The sequence below is a fragment of the Equus asinus genome, chromosome 3 (assembly GCF_041296235.1).
Source record: "Equus asinus isolate D_3611 breed Donkey chromosome 3, EquAss-T2T_v2, whole genome shotgun sequence".
NCBI classification, from domain to species: Eukaryota; Metazoa; Chordata; class Mammalia; order Perissodactyla; family Equidae; genus Equus; species Equus asinus.
This window is the reverse complement of record NC_091792.1, coordinates 156517588-156535362: the sequence shown is the minus strand read 5'-3', so window position 1 is coordinate 156535362 and position 17775 is coordinate 156517588. Positions and strand designations below refer to the sequence as shown.

The 17775-nt window shown below is 50.7% G+C and overlaps 1 protein-coding gene across 4 annotated transcripts in view; it reads left to right on the top strand.

Moving 5' to 3' along the window:
• JAKMIP1 (janus kinase and microtubule interacting protein 1) overlaps positions 1-17775 on the top strand; it is a 149337-nt gene that overhangs the window by 71469 nt on the left and 60093 nt on the right. For all 4 annotated transcript variants that reach the window (XM_070506264.1, XM_070506262.1, XM_070506261.1 and 1 more), the window contains one exon: positions 6249-6743. In XM_070506264.1, coding sequence (XP_070362365.1) covers positions 6249-6743 — 495 coding nt within the window. The remainder of the gene's footprint in view (positions 1-6248; positions 6744-17775) is intronic.

The following is a 17775-nucleotide window of genomic DNA, read 5'->3' as shown; positions in this document are numbered from 1 at the left end:
CCGCCATCCGTGTGAGGAGAGCAGGGGGCTGGGGATTTGGGCTTGCTCACACCTGGCCTGTGCTGAGGGTCTGGCCTGGTTCTGGGGAGGTTGTACCCGAGCCCTGAAGGCATCGTCCGGCCCAGCAGCCTGTAGCACCTGGAGGGATGGGAGGGCCTGCTCGGGAGTCGCAGCGGGTGTCTTGTTGAGAGCCAGGACTCAGCAGTAGCTGGAGTGCTGGGTGGGTTCCAGCTTCTGGGTGGGGAGGGCCTGGGGCTTGGGCCCTGACTGACACCAGCTCAGGACAGAGTCCCTGACATAGGGCAATGAAGGCCAGGCTCCAGGAGCTTGGGGACAGACATATCCCCTCCTGTCCCCACCCTGGACACTCAGGATTCCAGGGCTAGTGCAGCCAACCTCTTCCAGCACGGTGGCTAGTGGTGCCAGCCTGTCTATACCCTGCCCAGCTCAGAAGGGATTTACCTGCTAGGAAATCTCGGGCTGGCAGCTATGCCGCTAGGCCTGCAGGGGCTGCTGAGCAAGTACCAGCAGCAGCTGTGGTTACAGGGGAAGCCACACAGCCAAGGTCATTCTGCCAGGGCTCCATCCCCTTCCACCACCTAACTCGCCTTGAGGTCTTGGAGCAAGCCACGTAACAGCCCCATGCCTCAGTTTCCCCATCTATTAAATGGGGACCTCTGATGTGTCTGCCTCTCTGGGTTGTTTGAGGAATGAAGGAGACAGTCGCATGCAGGACTTGGGTGCCTCCTGTCACATGCAGTCACTTGGTGGTTGGCTGACATTTATGTGTCTACTATGCAGGCCATACCAGGTGCCTGAGAGGGCCTCCTGACCCTGGCAGTGACCTGTGAGGTCAGGTGTGGCTTTCCTCACTTTATGGGTGAGCAAACCAAGGGTCGAGGAGGAGAGGTGACTTGCCCAGGTGTAGTAGCTTGGTGGGGCTGCCATCGCACAGACTGGGGGTCTTAAGCAGCAGAAACGTATTCTCTTGGCCCTGAAGGCCGGAAGTCCGAGATCAAGGTGTGGGCTGGTTGGTTACCTCTGAGGCCTGTCTCCTTGGGGCCATCTTTTCCCTCCGTCCTCACCTGGTCATCCTTCTGTGCATGTCTGGGTCCTCATCCCCTCTTCCCATGAGGATACCAGTCAGATTGGATCAGGGCCCACTCATACGACCTCATTTTAACTAAATGACCTCTTTAAAGACTGTGTCTTCAATTACAGTCACATTCTTGTATCCTGGGGGTTAGGACTTCCACACAGGAATTTTGGGGGACAAAATCCAGCCCATAATGGCAGGTCAGCACGGTTGTAGGTGGCAGCACTGGGTTGGAAGCCAGGCCTATGGGAACCCCAGCCTACACTTCCCCGGCACCAGGCTGCCTCCCTGCCTCCATGTGGGTGAGCCCTGGCGGCCCATTTCTCAATCCAGCCACCCTTGTGGCCCTTCTAGAAAGCTTTTCCCATGTCACTGCTGCGAGAATTTCTGTTCTTGGAGAATTCAGTAATGTGCTTACTGGCTAGCATGAAAAACATAAATATAAACTTTATAGCTGCATTTAAGTGTTATTTTTATATCATCTCATGAGAACTTTTGATGTCACATTTAAAGTGTCATTATTTTAGCAAAGGCTCCCTGTTGAACGCTGTATGACCAGGGAATGTGGTGAATCTATCTGTTGGTTCATTGCTCGTTCAGTCAGCCCCCGGCCCCTGTGCTCCAGGCCTGGGCTGGGGAACGGGTGTTTGGAAGTGACTCGGAAGCAGCCCGCCCTCAGGCAGGGCATGGACAGCGGTACGGCGTACTGGCATGTTGCATCGGAGGTGTCAGGAGATGGTGCAGTGGCGAGAGGCTTTGTGAAAAGGCCTAAGAAGGCTTCACAGAGGTCATGTGGAGCCGGCTCCTGAGGATTTTGCCAGCTGGTGAGAATGGGAACAGTGTTCACACAGTCCCAAGTGTCCAGTAACACACGTGAGCATCCTGAGCACCAGTCGGGGGTGCCAAGGCCACTGGGCCAGAGTTCCCGACTTGTTGAGGCCCACAGTCTGGGGTGCTTGGGGACAGAGAGGGCAGTGGTCAGCACATGGGCCAGAGCTGGTGATGAATCCATTCTTGCAGCAGCCAGCCGCACTGCTCTGGATCTAGGCCTGGCCAGGGACTCACCTGGCCACAAAAGTGAGTCAGGTGTCATCCTGCCCTCCAGGGCCTGCTGGCCTCAGTGGGAGGGGCGGGAGTGTTGGAATTTGGGTGTGAGCTGTGTGGCAAAGGAGAGAATCTTGCAGGGCCCTGGGAGCCCAGGGCAGGCCCTGACCCAGTCGGGGCAGGTTCCTAGCCCTATGAGAGAATGGAGGGAGGGTGAAGGCACAGGGTCCCAGGCAGTGTTCTAGCTGGGACCTGCCCGGGGAAGGGCCACTGCTCCCCGGTCCCATGGCTGCCCTTGCTGCTGATGCGCTGGATACTATCATTTATTATTTGCAACCTGGCCAGGCCAGTCATCCTTCTGTTCTTTCCTTTGCGCAGTCCACAGCTAGTTATTGAGCGCCTGCTGTGTGTCGTGCTGTGTCGCAGAAGCTGCAATGCCCTGGAGATTCAGTCCCTCTCCTGGAGCTTGTACGTAACTGGGGAGGTAGGAAATGAATGTCAGAAAAGTGACATATAATATTTATTTAGGAGTGAAAAGTCCCAAGAAGAGGGTAAGGCAGGAAAAGGAGGTAGAAAGTAGCTGTGGTTGGAGTGGGGTGGCTCTTTTGGGAGGTGGTCAGCAGCAAAGAGGTGCTGAGTGCGAGCAGGGAAGGCAGACCCTGCAGAGAGCTGGCCGGAGCATTCCAGGCAGGGGTCAACTCGGGCGAAGGCGGGCAGGCAGCAAGGCATCTGTGTGTCAGAGGTGCAGCAGGCCTCGTGTGGCCTGAGCCGAGCAGTCAGCGATGAGGCAGGACTGCCACCAGCAAGGGTCACTCCTCTGTCAGTTGGCTCCCGTGTCCCTTCGACAGGCCCCATCACTGTGGTATTTATTTATATGTTTATTCTTGAGCAGGTGCTTACTTCCTGGCACTCTAAAATGCTCCAGCCTCATCTTGTGTATTCCCCTGCCCTGCTCCTAGAACCAGCCGTTTCTCCAAGGAGCCCCAGTTCCTTTCCTTGGAGAATGGCATTGGAAACCGAGATCTGGGAGCTGGTGTGCTCACTCCTGCTGGGGTGTCATTGCTTCTAGGCCTCAGGTGACAGAGCAGGGAAATATATGTGTGTATAATGGCCCATGTATGTACACAGATCTGTAAATAATTCCAAATGTAACATCTCTGGGAAGTTAAACATGAGTTCTTGCTGATGTCCCCAACACTGATCCAGTAGCACTGGGAGCCTCTGGCCCCCTGCCCTCGCTGCTCCATGCCCTCCTGCTCCGGCAGTGAGAACCTGGCTCCCACCATCCCCCACTTGCTGGCTTACATGAATAGTGGTTTCAGAACAGTTACCCTGTACCCCCTGGCTCGGAGGGCTTGAGCCATGGGGAAATGATGTGATGTGTGCGTAGAGGCCTGTGCTGGCCGCCGAGGAGGGCTGAAGGGCCGAGGGCACGGGGGCAGAAGCAGAGCGATGGTTGGTTTGGAGGTGATTGCTATAGCCTGGTGGAGGGCTGCTACCGGCGGCTTGGACCAGGCTGGTAGCAGGGAGTGGGGAGAAGTGGTCGAGGCCTGGAAACAGAGACCCAGTGCCGCTGGAACCGATGAGGAGTGTGATGGGAAGAGACACGCGGAGGCTGCCTTTACCCTCACAGTCGGAGCGGCAGGTGGTGCTGGCTCAGGCGAGTTCTCCACGCCAGCCCCTCCCACCTTGGGCGCATTCCTGCTCTCAGTCATTTTGCTCTTGCTGCGTTTAGAGCCCAAACACTGAGGAGCCGCTGGTAGGGGCCCCTCTCTCCTGCTGTGCCTCTGGCCTTAGGGAGTAGCTTGGAGGCATCTGGCAGGTGGAGTGCTGGGCGGCTTCTGTGGACCTGCTCGGCTCGATGGAGTAAGGATGGGTACCCTGTGCACCCAGGGGGGCCGTCCCAGCCTCGCTCTGCTACACATGGGTCATGGTACCCGGGCGCAGCCCTCACGCCTCTGGGCAGTGCCAGTGGGATGCAGCAGGGCCTTCTCCCCTGGCCCCATCCTCTGTTAGCATCCCTGCCGTACACACTGGTGTCACCTGGCCCATCTCAGCTGGCCTCTCTGCCCCTCTCAGGGAGACCTCTCCAGGCTGCCCTGCACACGCCTCTGCTCCCCCTGTCGTCAGCCCTTCCTCCTTCACTGCCTGTGACCAGTCACACTGGGGCTTGCTCACGTCGACGTGCAACCTCAGCACTCTAACCACAGACTCCCCTTTATCCGTCATCGACTTTCAGCTCTCTTCCTCCCAAAAGTCCTTCTAGGGGCGGCTGCTGACATCCCTGTTTCCTAGGAGAGGAACAGGAAGCTCTGGCAGGTGGTATAGTCAGTGTTCTTCAGAGAGGAACAGGACCAACATATATAAAGAGAGAGGGAGAGATTGAGAGATATATATATATATTTTTCTTTTTAAGAAGTTGGCTCAAATGATTATGGGGGCTGACAAATCTGAGATTTTCAAGGTGGCAGGCTGGAAATTCTACCAAGAGTTGGTCTTGCAGTCTTGAGTCGGAAGGCAGTCTGGAGGCTGAATTCCTTCCTCATCGGAGGACCTCAGTCTTTTCTCTTAAGGCCCTCAAACTGATTGGATGAGGCCCACCCACATTATGGAGGGTCATCTGCTTTACGCAAGGTCTACTGATTTAAATGTTAATCACATCTTTAAAAAAATACCTTAACAGCAACATCTAGACTGGTGTTTGGTCCAGTGACCTGGTCCCATGACCCTGCCAAGTTGACATGTAGCATTAACCATCTTGAGGTTCAGTAATTTGCCAAGAGAAATGCACTGAGTGGAGCTCCAGGTGTGGCTGGATCCCGTCCTCCTGACTCCCGGTCACTGTTGCCGTTAACGCAGAGTCAGGACAGCGTTGCCTCCCAGACAGGACAGTGCCAGAAGCATTCAGTCCCTTGCAGGGGACATCATGTCAAATATGTAATGTCTGGCTTCCTGCACTCGGTCCTTTAGGAAGAGACTCTGACTGCAGCCCTTGGGCGAGGTGGGCCTGAGGCCGGCCGGTCCTTGTTTCAGTCTGTGCTGCGAGCGTTTGCTGTAAGGAGATGTCGGTCTTGTGCCTTTGCCGGCTTGGTTTGATTGCTTCTTTCCCTGCTGATGTAAGTAAGGATTTATCAACACCCAGGTGACAGTGTAAACTTGTCACCTAAATTAATTTCGGCACGTTGGTGTGCCGTAACCAGTGTGGTCTGGGGAGTACGCTGCCATCGTCCGCGGGAGCAGCTTGTCCCTGAGAGACGGTTTGTTCCAGTTCTTCAGAGACTGGTATTGAGAAAACAAATGGAGTGTAAAGGGTTCCTGTAGAATGTGTGTATTGTGCAATAGTTGACATGAAAAGGTTGAATAAAGCATTTTGGAGTGTTTTAAGAAAATATTCCCTTGGCACGTTTTACAAATAATGTTTTAAATTTTTGCCCATTAGACGAATACACTCAGGCTGTTGGCAGTCTGGCATCTGCAGAGCACCAGCTCTGGGGCAGGGGCCTGGGGTGAAGCCCCTCATCCCTCATGGTCACAGAAGCATCTCTGAGTCGTGCCTGCCTTGTGGTAAAACACACACTTATCCCTCCAGGGGCTCTGAGAGGTTAATGCGGGGGATGCCCTGGAGCCCCCAGCCCAGGCGGGGCAGCAGCTCAACAGGGACTGCCCCCTTCCCCGCCCCTCTCTCCTTCCACCTGCTCCATCTCTTCCTACTCCAGAGTCCAGCGCACGGGCACTGGAGATGCATTCCTGGTTGAAAAGTTGTTCAGCTTTGGTGAGAGAGATGATTTCTGCCCTTGTGTCTTGTGTTTTGTGACTAATAAATTGTCCTTCCTTGTAAATCTCCAAATTGGAGGGAATGTCAAAGACTTGACTCTCTCTAGCATCTTCAGGTGTTTTTTCACCTCTAGAGAAAATCTCAAGAAAATAGTAGGATGGGTGGGGTAATGAGGGTCAGGACTGTGGGGGTGGTGGGAGGGGAAATTGGAGTGTGGGGACCTGGGGAGGGCCTCAGGGCCTGTCACACACGAAGGGGCATGGGGAGGTGATGTCAGGGATGGCCAGCTCCCCCAGCCCTGACCCTGATACTGAGCGACTCTCTTGGCTGCAGGTGGGCAAACTGCGAGAGCGGCTACAGGAGGCCAAGCTGGAGCGCGAGCAGGAGCAGCGGCGGCACACGGCCTATATCTCGGAGCTGCGGGCCAAGCTGCACGAGGAGAAGACCAAGGAGCTGCAGGCGCTGCGCGAGGTGCTCATCCGGCAGCATGAGCAGGAGGCTGCGCGCACGGCCAAGATCAAGGAGGGCGAGCTGCAGCGCCTGCAGGCCACGCTGAATGTGCTGCGGGATGGCGCAGCTGACAAGGTCAAGACGGCACTGCTGGCCGAGGCGCGCGACGAGGCGCGCAGGGCCTTTGATGGCGAGCGCCTGCGGCTGCAGCAGGAGATCCTGGAGCTCAAGGCAGCGCGCAAGCAGGCTGAGGAGGCGCTCAGCAACTGCATGCAGGCCGACAAGACTAAGGCGGCCGACCTGCGCGCCGCCTACCAGGCACACCAGGACGAGGTGCACCGCATCAAGCGCGAGTGTGAGCGCGACATCCGCAGGCTGGTACGTGCCACCCATGCCCTGCCCAGCCTATGTGCACGCACCCTTTCCTACCGAGTCCTGTGGCCTAGGTGTGCAAGGCTCTGCAGGCTAGGTCTCTCCTCGCCAGGTGTGTGAGACCTGGTAGATCACAGAACCCTCAGAAGCACAAGTTTCTCATCTGTAAAATGAGGTTAAGAGATAATGGGCAGGATCGTTGTAAGAAAGGACTGTGACAGCATATCAGAGTGCTGGGCATTTGTTTATCCATTGAATTAATAAACCAGGAGCAGACTGCCCCCTCCATTAAGGTGTGGTAGGTCTGGACAGGCCAGCTGTCCTGCTGCTACAGCTAGGGAAAACATAAATTGCAAGGAGTCACAGTCTTAAAGACTGGAGAGCTGTGGCAGCTGTGAGGTATGGAATAACTAAAATTTCAAAGGAACAGGGAAAAAGCCCTTCCCAGGTGAGCTGACAGTTGCCAGCCACTTTCTTCCCTGGGGGGCATTTGCTGATCCTGCGTGTGGGCTGGGGATTGGGCTTCCCTGAGCAAAGAGACTCCACTGGGGGTTAGAGAGGGGAGTAGGACATCTTGGCATCTCTCAGGACTGGCATGAAAGATGGGAAACTAGAGGAGCCCCCAATACTAGGCCCGTTTGCAGCATAGACTATTCATTGAGTTCTGGGGTGATGTGGGAGGCTGGCGAGTCAGGATGGAAAGGCAGAGTGATACTGTACTTAGGAGATAAAATGCGCTACAGGGAGGGGGCCTGCAACACACAACCAGTCTGCCCCTCAAGACGTTTGTCAGCCTGTGAACCCGTGTGGTGCAGGAGACTAAAAACCCAGGTCGGCTAAGATATCAGACTAGAGTCAACCACCGCAGCAGTGGTATTTACCAGAGATACATCTTAATTATGAGGATACAGTTAGATTGAATGTAAAAGGATGGAAAGATCCAATCCAGACACTAACCTGAAGAAAGCTGGCCTGGCAGTATTTACGTCAAAGACTTAAGGCAAGAAGGAATACTAAACACAAGTGGGGGCAATTCTCAATAATAAAGGGCTCAATTCAATAGGAATGCACTTAATGAAACTTCAGAATGTATAAAAGGAAAACTGTCAAAACTAAAAGGAGAAATATATAAGTGCACAATTATAGTCAGGATAGCACAGCTGTCTCAGCAAGTGGTAGAACTTGTGGACACTAAGTGGATAAAGAGACGAGATTGAGACATCACAGTTAGCCAGCTGGACTAGACTGACAGAATACAGCATTTCAGCAGCTACAGAATACTGTTCTTTTCAGGGAGATGTGACATACTTTTCTCACAATAGACCACATTTCAGAATTTGTGGGTGGTAATTAGATCAGTCCTTAGAGCAAAACAAATTTTAGACAACAAGAAGAAACACTGAAAATCAAACATCTAAGCTTCCATCTCAAGACGAAAGAAGAGAAGAGCAAATTAAACTCTGGGGATGTAGAATGAAGGAGATCATAGAGTAGGAATCTCTGGAGGAAGATCAATAAAGAAAATCAACACACTCAAAAGTCACGGTTGATAAATTGATAACCCCTAGGAATGCTGATGAAGGGAAAAAGAGACTAAGTCCCCAATATAAAAAATGTGAAAGGAGAAATGCTGCAGCTCCTACTGGCATTCACATGGCCATGAGAGTACATTATGGACTGCATAGCCAGAAAACGTGGAACTTAGATGAAAGGGGCATGTTCCTTGAACAAGTACAACTTACCAAAATTGACGCTTCAAGAAATAGAAAACCTGAATAGTCCTGTAGCTACTAAAGAAATTAAGACTTTAGTTAATAATTTTCCCACAAAGAAAAGCCCACACCCAGATGACTTCACAGGTAAATTCTTCCAAGTGTTTAAGGAAGAAATAAAACTAATTCTACACAAACTCTTCCAGAAAATTGAGAAATAAGGAACATATTCAAACTCATATTATGAAGCCAATGTAACTTTGCTCCCAAAGCCATTATTATAAGAAAAGACAATTTTTAGATTATCTCTTGTGGATAGAGAGTACATACTAAATAAGATGTTAACAAATCAAGTCCAGCAATATGTAGGAAGGTTCATAGGCCCCGACCAAGTTGGGTGTATTCTAGGAATGCAAAGATTGGTTTATTATTCTAAAATCAGTAAATATAATTCAACTAGTAATGGAATAAAGGGGAAAAACCCATGTGGTCATCTTAATACATGCAGAAGAAGCACTTGATAAAATTCAACTTCCTGATACGGACTCTCAGCAAACTAGGAATAGAATGGAATTTCCCCTAATCTGATAAAGGGTTCTGTCAGCAGTCTACTAACAACCTAAGGAATGATGGAACGTTGGACATTTCCCACTGAGTCCAAGGACAAAACAAGATGTCCCCCACCACCACTTCTGTTCAGCATGGCACTGGCCAGACCCCAAATACAAAAGACAATAAAAAGAAAGAAAGATTTTAAAGATTAGAAACAAAGGAAGGAAGACTGTCTTTATTTTCAGATGCTATAATCATGATGTGGAAAATCGAAGACACTCTACACTGTTAGAATTAGTGAATTTATCAAAGTCTCTAAATACACCAGGTAAAAAGTCTCTAAGTGCAGAAGGCAAATACGCAAAAATAAACTGTGTTTCTATACAGTGGCAATGAACAATTGGAAAATGAAACTTTAAAAAAATACCATTTACAATAGAGCACCAAAATTTTCAAATACCCAGGAATAAATCTAATGAATGTTATAGCAAATTTCTACCCTGAAAATCGCAAAACACTGCTGAGAAAAAATAAAGGAGACAAAAATAAAGGAGAGAGGTAGCATTTTCATGAAGTGGAATACTTGGTGTAGATCTCGGTTCTTCCATAACTGATCTATAGATTCAGTGTAATCCCTGTCAAAATCCCAGCAAACTGTTTTTACAGACATTGGCAAACATTCTAAATTTCATATAAAAATTTAAAGGACGTGGAATGACAACCTTGAAGAAGAAAAGAACTGGAGGTCTCCCGCTGCCGGGTGGCAGAGCTTACTACAGAGCTGCAGTGGTCAAGACAGGCCCAAGGATGGGTGGCTAGGTCAGTGGAACAGAAGAGTCCAGAAGTAACCTATACGTTTGTGGTCACTTGGTTTAGCAAAAAGACTGCACTGCGGTTCAGGAGGGAAAGGACGGTCTTTCAATAAACAGTGTTGAAGTAGTTGGATATTTATAAGAGAAAAACAAAACAGGAATATTGGCCCCATATCATACCGTCCACAAAGATTAATTCAAACTGGGCCGTAGACTACATGTAAAAGGGAGGACAGTAAAGCTATTAGAAGAAAACAGTAATATTTTCATGATCGTAGGGTAGGTAAATATTCCTCAAACAAGACACAAATATATTGTTCGTATAAATACACTCTGCAGAAAAGGTTGTACATCCAACCTTTAAAAAAAAAATTTTGTTCATCAAAAGGCACAAATTCCGCCTGTTCCCAGCCCCCCGCCACCAGAATTGGGAGTGGATCTTCCCACTTCTTGTGCATGCAGCTGTGAGCAGTGTCCTGCCTTCCCATGATTGTGGTCAAGGATGCATTTCAAAGGGGGTCGTGTCCCCCGCAGACCTCCTCATAGCGTGCACAGAGGCCTTAGGTGACAGAATAATGATGGAAGGCATTTTGCTTATATTTTGTCTTTTCTTCCTGTCGACTCTCAGAGCTGGCACAGTACGAAATCTCCTCTCAATGGTCCTCAAACTGCCCTCTGCAGAGCTCCGTGGAGCCCCAGAGGAGTACGGCAGGGCTGTGGCCGTGGGGAGGGGAGGACACACGGCAGAGCAGGGAGCCCAGGTGTCAGCCCTGCCACTGCAGAGGGACTTCTCCGGTTCTGTTGGGTTTCCATACACATTTTCACCTGCAGAAAGTGCTTCTTTGCCCACTGTCTTGTTGTGTGGAACAGGAGGCAGGTCTAGGGAAGTGAGTGACTTCAAAGAGCAGAGAGGCCCTGTGTCCCAGTCTGGCCACTCACTGACAGTACCAGGCTCCTCTGCGTGTCAGGTGCTAGGCTGGCTGAGACCCCACAATGCCTGGAACATGCTTTTCAGGTGAGGGTGGCTAGGGGGGCAAGGGGCGGGGCGCTAGGAGGGCAAGGGGCAGGGTGCTAGGAGGGCAGGCACTGAGAGTGTGTCCTGGGGTAGGAGCCTCTTTTTTCTTTATCTTTTCCTTTTCATTAGAGGTCACATTCATTCATTCTCCACCTGCAATATCTGAAAGACTTTGAGATTCTAAAGGCTCCAGAAGGTAGAGCTATGAGCTTCCTGGGGAGGTAGTGAGTGCCCAGCATGGGAAGTGTGTAAGCAGAGGCTGGGGGCCCTCTGTGGGAGACACTGAGGTAAGAGATTTAAGTACTGGAGGCAGAGTGACCAGGTGTCCTTTTGAAGTCCCCATCCAGCTGTCCGTCTCTAGACTGGTCACCCCATCAGTGGCAGAGCATCAGTTCACATCTTAACAATCCTGTACCAGGAATGGCAGAAGAGATGTGCCGATTTTAAATTTCTAATTTATGGAAAATCTAAGCGCATAGCAATACTGAGTTCTCAGAAGCATTCTCCAGCCTCTTTTCCCCTCCTCTGTGTGTGTGTGTGTTTAGGGGAGACATTGTCCCATAGTGAGAAGAGAAGCCTTTGGAGGAAGTCTGCTCTGGGAGAATCCTGATTCCCCCACTTTTTTGCTGTGTGACCCCAATCCAGTTGCTTACCATCTCTGAGCCTCTGGGGCCTCATCTACAAAATGGGGATAATTACATATCTGCCCCAGGGTTGTGAGAATTAAGTGAACTAAAAGCAGCTAGCAGCAGCTTGTTGTTTCTGTAACAGGAGACCTGTAAAATATGTTCCCCTGGTACAGAAAAAATTATATTTAAGGTAAATAAAATGTGAAAAAAAACCCTAAGTATTTGCACAAGAGGCTCAGCTTTATTTAAAATGTACCAAAGATCTGGTGTCTGTTTCCATTTCAGCAGCAAATGGAAATATCCCCAGTACAGGTATTCTCAGTGTGTGTGTGGTTTTCACTGAAAATGTCCCACTTAGGAGAAGAGAGTGAAGGAACAAATGCCCATTTCTCCCTTTCTGCCCCTGTCTGACAAACGTCACTCTCCAGGCAAGCCTGTTGCTCGTGGCAACCTGTTCGGAAGGAGGGCTGCCTTCCATTTCCCTGTCAGCTGGATCAGATTAGAAATGCAAGAAGGCTTCCAGACTTCCGCTGGTGCCTCTAAGACGCCTCTTAAGTGAAAGTCAGTGAGGAAGGGCAGTTACGTCAGCCTGGGGCAGGAGCCCTCCAGGTTCCTGACTCGCTCCTTAGACCAGTTCGGGTTAGATCTGGCTGCATGTAACGAAGACTCCCCACACACACGGGGGCTTAAAATCTGGAAGTTATTTCTGTCTCAGGTACAAAGTCTGGAAAGGGCCACTGCAGGGCTCCACGGAGGAGAGAGGGACACAGGCACCTCCCAGCTTTCCCCTCTGAAGGGGCTCTGGGGTGTGGCCCTGACCCTCATGGTCCCTCAGTCCCATGGAGCACTAGCCATCCCATCTTCGTCTCAGGTTGGCAGTGGGAGGGCAGATGAAGAAGGGCGTGGGGTCTTCAGTTAAGAGCACTTTTCTTTTCGGAGGTTCCCTGTGCTTCCACTTCCTCCTCTTTGGCTAGAACAGACTGACTAGCCTCACCTAGCTGCAAGGGCGGCTGGGAAATGTAGTCCTACTGAGTGCGGGGCAGCTCCTAGTGAACCCAGGGTGGTCCTGTCTCTTTCCCAGGGCTGCCGTAACACGTGCCCACGAACTCAGGGGCTTAAAACAACAGCAGTTTCTTCTCTCACAGTTTAGGAGGCTGAAAGTCTGAGATCAGGGCCTCGGCAGGACCACACTCCGCTGAGGGCCCCAGTGGGGAACTTGTTCTTGCCTCTCCCGGTTTCTGGTGGTTGCTGGGAAGCCTCGGTGCTCCTCGGCTGGTAGCTGCATCACTCCAGTCTCTGCCTTTCTTCGTACAGCCTTTTCCTCCCCCGTGTGTCTGTGTCTGGTCCTCTTGTTGACACTGGGTCTAGGGCCCACCCTAATCTGGTGTGACCTTGTCATAACTTACATCTTAATTACATCAGCAAAGACTCTATTTCCAAACCAGGTCACGTTCTGACTTTCTGGATAGATATGAGACTTTGGGGTACGCTATTCACTGACTACCGGTACCAAGGAGGAGAGTGAGAATGGCTGTCGGGGTGGCAGCCTGGGCTTCATCTTTGATTTCCCAAACTTTGCAGTGAGGTGGAGCTAACAAAATTATTCACAAATCGGTGGGCTTGTTGGGAGCTGGCTAAAGTAAGCTTTCACTGAGACGACGTCCGGGGGGATGTGACTGCTGACAAGTGAGGAGATCTGTTGCTGCCAGGCAGAGAGAGGGGAGAATGAGGCCTTTGGAGGGCTGGTGGGTGTGAATCGCGGTGCTGCCGCTCCCTGGAGAATGGGCACGTTCGCTTCCTGGACCTCAAGCTTATCAGTAAAGTGGAGTCAGTAGTATCTGCTTTGAGGGTCTTTTGAAGACTGAGAGGGAGCATGTCTCTTCAGTACAAACGTGGTGCTGAGCTCACGCGAGCATGTAACAAAGACGTGATCACCGTCGTCCAGTTCACATTCTTTCCTTTCCTCTGTGACATTTAGGAAGTGAGAGTCTCGGCTCTCGTAACTGAAGTAGTAGTGTTAGCTTCAGGCACAGGTCCTGTGGCACTGATGATGTCACCCAGGGGCCAGGTTCTCAGGCTCACTCTGCCTCATGCTGTGTCATGCTCAGGCTCTGGCCTCTCGAGTTGTGCTGGTGAGATGCCACCACTGTGCCAGATCCCGCATCCTCACCCGACACAGTCCACAGACAGTGAGAGACTCTCCTTCTTAGCTTTTAAGGAAAAACAGGAGGGTCCCAGTGATGCCCTCTTCGGGCCGTTGGCTCTGATGGGTCATGTATCCATGCCTGAACCAAGTCCTGTCAGGGTGGGGGCATGTGGCGCATGTGAGCCAAGCGGGGCCAGCCCTGGGAACGCGGAATGGTTTCAGCCCCACCCCTCTCCTAAACCGCATGCTGGGACTGGGAGTGTGGGCGAAGGGGAAATGGGTGCAGGGAGGAAACTGAGGAATGTCCTGCAGACTCAGGTGGTGTGGTTCAGGGAAACTCTGGAACCTCAATGTCAGAGGTCGACAGCTTCATCAGGGGCCTGAGAGTGGCGGCTCAGGATGGCTAAGAGCTCAGGCTGGGAGCCAGAGAGAAACACAACAAATAGTGAGAGTGCCTGCCGTTAGCTCTGTGAGCTCAGCAAGGCTCCTGACCTTGGACCTCAGGACTCTGGCTGGGGAAATACAGCAATCTAGAAAATTGGCCCCAGAATATATTCCCCATTGTCCATCTGTTCTGGGATGTTGTCTGTGCTAGTGGAGACAGTTTCTTAGGAACATTCTCCATGTGGTGGGGTAGAAGCCCTCTGCCCATGTACTGGGATAAGTGGGGCATTGGTGCTTTTCTAAGTTGAGAATTCAGGGTTCTGGAGATGTCTTGTTTGAAATACTACTGCTTTTTGTGGGGGAAGCTAGTGTCATGTGGTGGTGGAGGCCCCACTTCTGGACTCCAGTGCAAAGCAAGCAGTGTGTGGCTGGGATGCTGAGGGCAGCAGGCTGGAACCCTACCTGTTAACTTGCAACAGCCCCTAACTGGCACTGCTGACTTCCCTCAGTTGATTTTTCTCCCCTAGCATGAATCCTTCTCTGATCTGCTGTAGTGTTGACTCATTTACTGTGTTTTGGCTACCTCCCCCACTGGAATGGAAACTCTGAGGGCAGGGACTCTGATCTGTTTTGCGCACTGATGTTCCCAGCACCCGTTGGTGGGGCTCGGCTCAGAATGTGTTGAATTAATGAAAGCACATCTGAGTGGTTTGAATTAGTGAACTCTTTTCACGTAATTTTTACTGCTTTTGGGTTGGCGTCTGCAGCGGCCACCACGTTTTCTGCATCCTTAAGGACCCTTCCCTGTGGGGAGGTGGTGGTGCTCTGCCTTTCAGGGATTTGGCCGTGGCTGGGAGCTGCAGGTGGCTCGTCACCAGGGGGAGCAGTGGGCGCATTCTGCAGCTGCGTAAGGAGAGACGGCACCAGGCACACCCTTGGCTGGAGACTGAGGGGAGGGTCCTGCGGGGAGGCTGGGGTGCAGAGGGAAGAACAGCATCCTTTTTTCTTCCAAAGAAAGGCAACTCAAAGAGCTTGTCAAAACTGTAGGACTTGGTTTGGAAAGCTCCTAGTCTGGATTTTGGGGGTACTCTCTTCCTCCTTCTATAAGCTCAATTGTACCTTATCAGTTTTGAATGCTCTGCTGTTTAAATAATGTAGCCTTCTGTTAACCAGGAGCTAAAGTAGATGAATGGTGGCAATTAACATTGACCACATGCTTATAATATGCCAGCTTCTGTGCTAACTTCTTTCCATGGTTGATCTAAATCTCTCCACAATTGGACAGACACATTAGGTTCTAGAGTGCTCACAGTGTCCCCACTTTACAGAGGCTGAGGCTAGGTCACAGGGGTGACTGCCCACGGTTACGTGGCAGGTGGGGGCGGTCTGCTCCAGAGCTGGGCTCTTCACCAGTGTTCTCTGCTGTGGCAGTCTCTCTGAATTCGAGGTGTCTGACTCAGAAGTAAGTTTCAGAGTACAGTCAGCTTTACTTTATCACACTGTGTGAGTGTGCGGAGGGAGAGGGGCATTTGTATCGGTCTCCTGGGGCTGCCTTAACAAATGACCGCAAACTTGTGGCCTAAAACAACAGAATTTGATTCTCGTACAGCTCCGGAAGCTAGAAGTCCGAGATCAAGGTGTCCCCAGAGCTGTCCCCTCCGAAGCCTCTTGAGGAGGATCTTCCTTGCTCTTCCAGCTTCTGGTGGCCTGAGGCGTTCCTTGGCTTGTGTTCCATCACTCCAATCTCTTTCTCCCTCTTCACATGGCCTCCTCTTCTGTTTCCCCTCTTCTGTCTGTCCTTCTCTTCCTATAAGGATACTTGTCATTGGATTTAGGACCTCCCTGGTTAAACCAGGATGATGGATCTCCTCATGTTACCATCCTTAGCTTAATTACATCTGCAAAGACCTTTTTCCCAAATGAGGTCACATTCACACATCTCTGGAATTAGGGTGTGGACGTATCTTTCTAACAACCACAATTCAAACCACTACAGTATTTGTTCATTCGTTTCCTCAGTATTTGAATACCTAAAGGAGACAAAAGTCTAAGAAAGACAGCAACTACTATTTATTGAGACCTACTATGTACCATGCAACAATTATAATTAGAACTAATGTTTAATGGATGCCTACTGTGTGCCAGGCACTTTCTCTGTGTTAATGTATTTAATCCTCACAGCATCCCTGTTAATTATGTACTATTATTCTCCCCATTTCACAGATGAGAACACGGAGGCATGGGAAGAAATCAGGAAACTTGACCACGGTGATGGAGCCAATACGTGGCGGGGTCAGGGATAGGGCCCAGCACTGAGGGCCTGGTGGCCCTGCTCCTCAGCCTGCTTGTCTCTGCTGTCCTATTCAGTCCTCACGGCTCCCCTTTCGGGCAGATATTCCCACACCCTCATTGTATACATGAGGAACCTGAGACGTAGAGAGGTTTTGTGACTTGCCAGAGGTCACATGGCCTCCTGGTGGGAGCTTAGTCTCGGGTCCATAACTTCTTACTCCTCGCATGGTGCTTTTTCCTCTGTGCCAGGCTGTTTTGTATCAGATGGCTCTAACTGTTCCATTGGGTAACCAGGGTAGCGTGCGTGTTACATTGCCTTACGTCCTGGCCCACCGATAGTGGGTGCTTACAGATATGTGTTAACCAAATAGTGTCACAGATGTTATATCTTAAAGGCTGTCCATTGGGGATTTTGTTGAAACCATCCTTACTAAAGCATTAGTGTTCTTCTCAGAACCTTTTGTGTACCTTTTCTCAAATAGAATTTATTCTAAATCCCATGATGATACAGTAATCACTGTAGCTGAAACTATTGTGATTTTTGTCAATTAATGAAACTCTAGTGCTTGGGAAGTTTTCTCTTTGAAGGGCTGTGTTAGTTGCTAGGGCTGCTGTAACAAAGTGCTGCCGACTGGACAGCTTGAACCACAGGAATTTAGTCCCTCGCAGTTGTGGAGGGAAGTCTGAAATCAAAGGGAGGCAGGACCAGGCTTTCTCTGAAGGCTCCAGGGGAGGATCCTTCCTGGCTTCTTCCAGCTTCTGGTGGTTGCTGGCAGTCCTTAATGTTCCTGGGCTTGTGGCTGCATCACTCCCGCCTCCATCTTCACATGGCCTTCTCCGTGTGTGTCTGTGTGTCTCTTCTCCTCTTATAAGGTCACCAGTCATAAGGGCCCACCCTACACCAGTGTGACCTCATCTTAATTAATTATACCTATGACAACAACCCTATTTCCAAATGAGGTCACATTCTCAGGTTTTAGGAAGGACATGGATCGGGGGGAAGGTGACACTATTCAACCGTTATAGTGCCCTGGTGGGGCAGTTTCCCAGCTGTTGGCTTTGTGTCCAGAAAAAGATGAAGTGTATGGCCTGGGGCCAAAGTTTCCTCTTCTGTAAGCTTCTTTCTGCTTGGTTTCCTCCCCAGAATACTGGGCGAGCCGGGGTTGGGGTGAGCTGGGGCTTACGTTGAGGTTCACATATGGAGAGGCCGAGGTCTTTTGGCAATCTCAGCAAAGAAGTCAAGCAACCAGTTAGTGCTGTGATTGTGGGGCTCCGAGGGAGGTCAGGGCTGGGAAGTATGTTGAAGTGTCAGCTGCGTATGGGGGTTGTCGACACAAATAATCCATAACCAATCTATAAATCAAAATTGGGGTGAGTTTATTATGAGCCAGATCTGAGGACTAGCCTGGGGCCTTCCTTCCCCAAGGAAGGAAGGGCATGAAAGAAGTGGGGTGTACAGAGTGGTTATATACCGCCAAAGAGCATGTGTCACATAT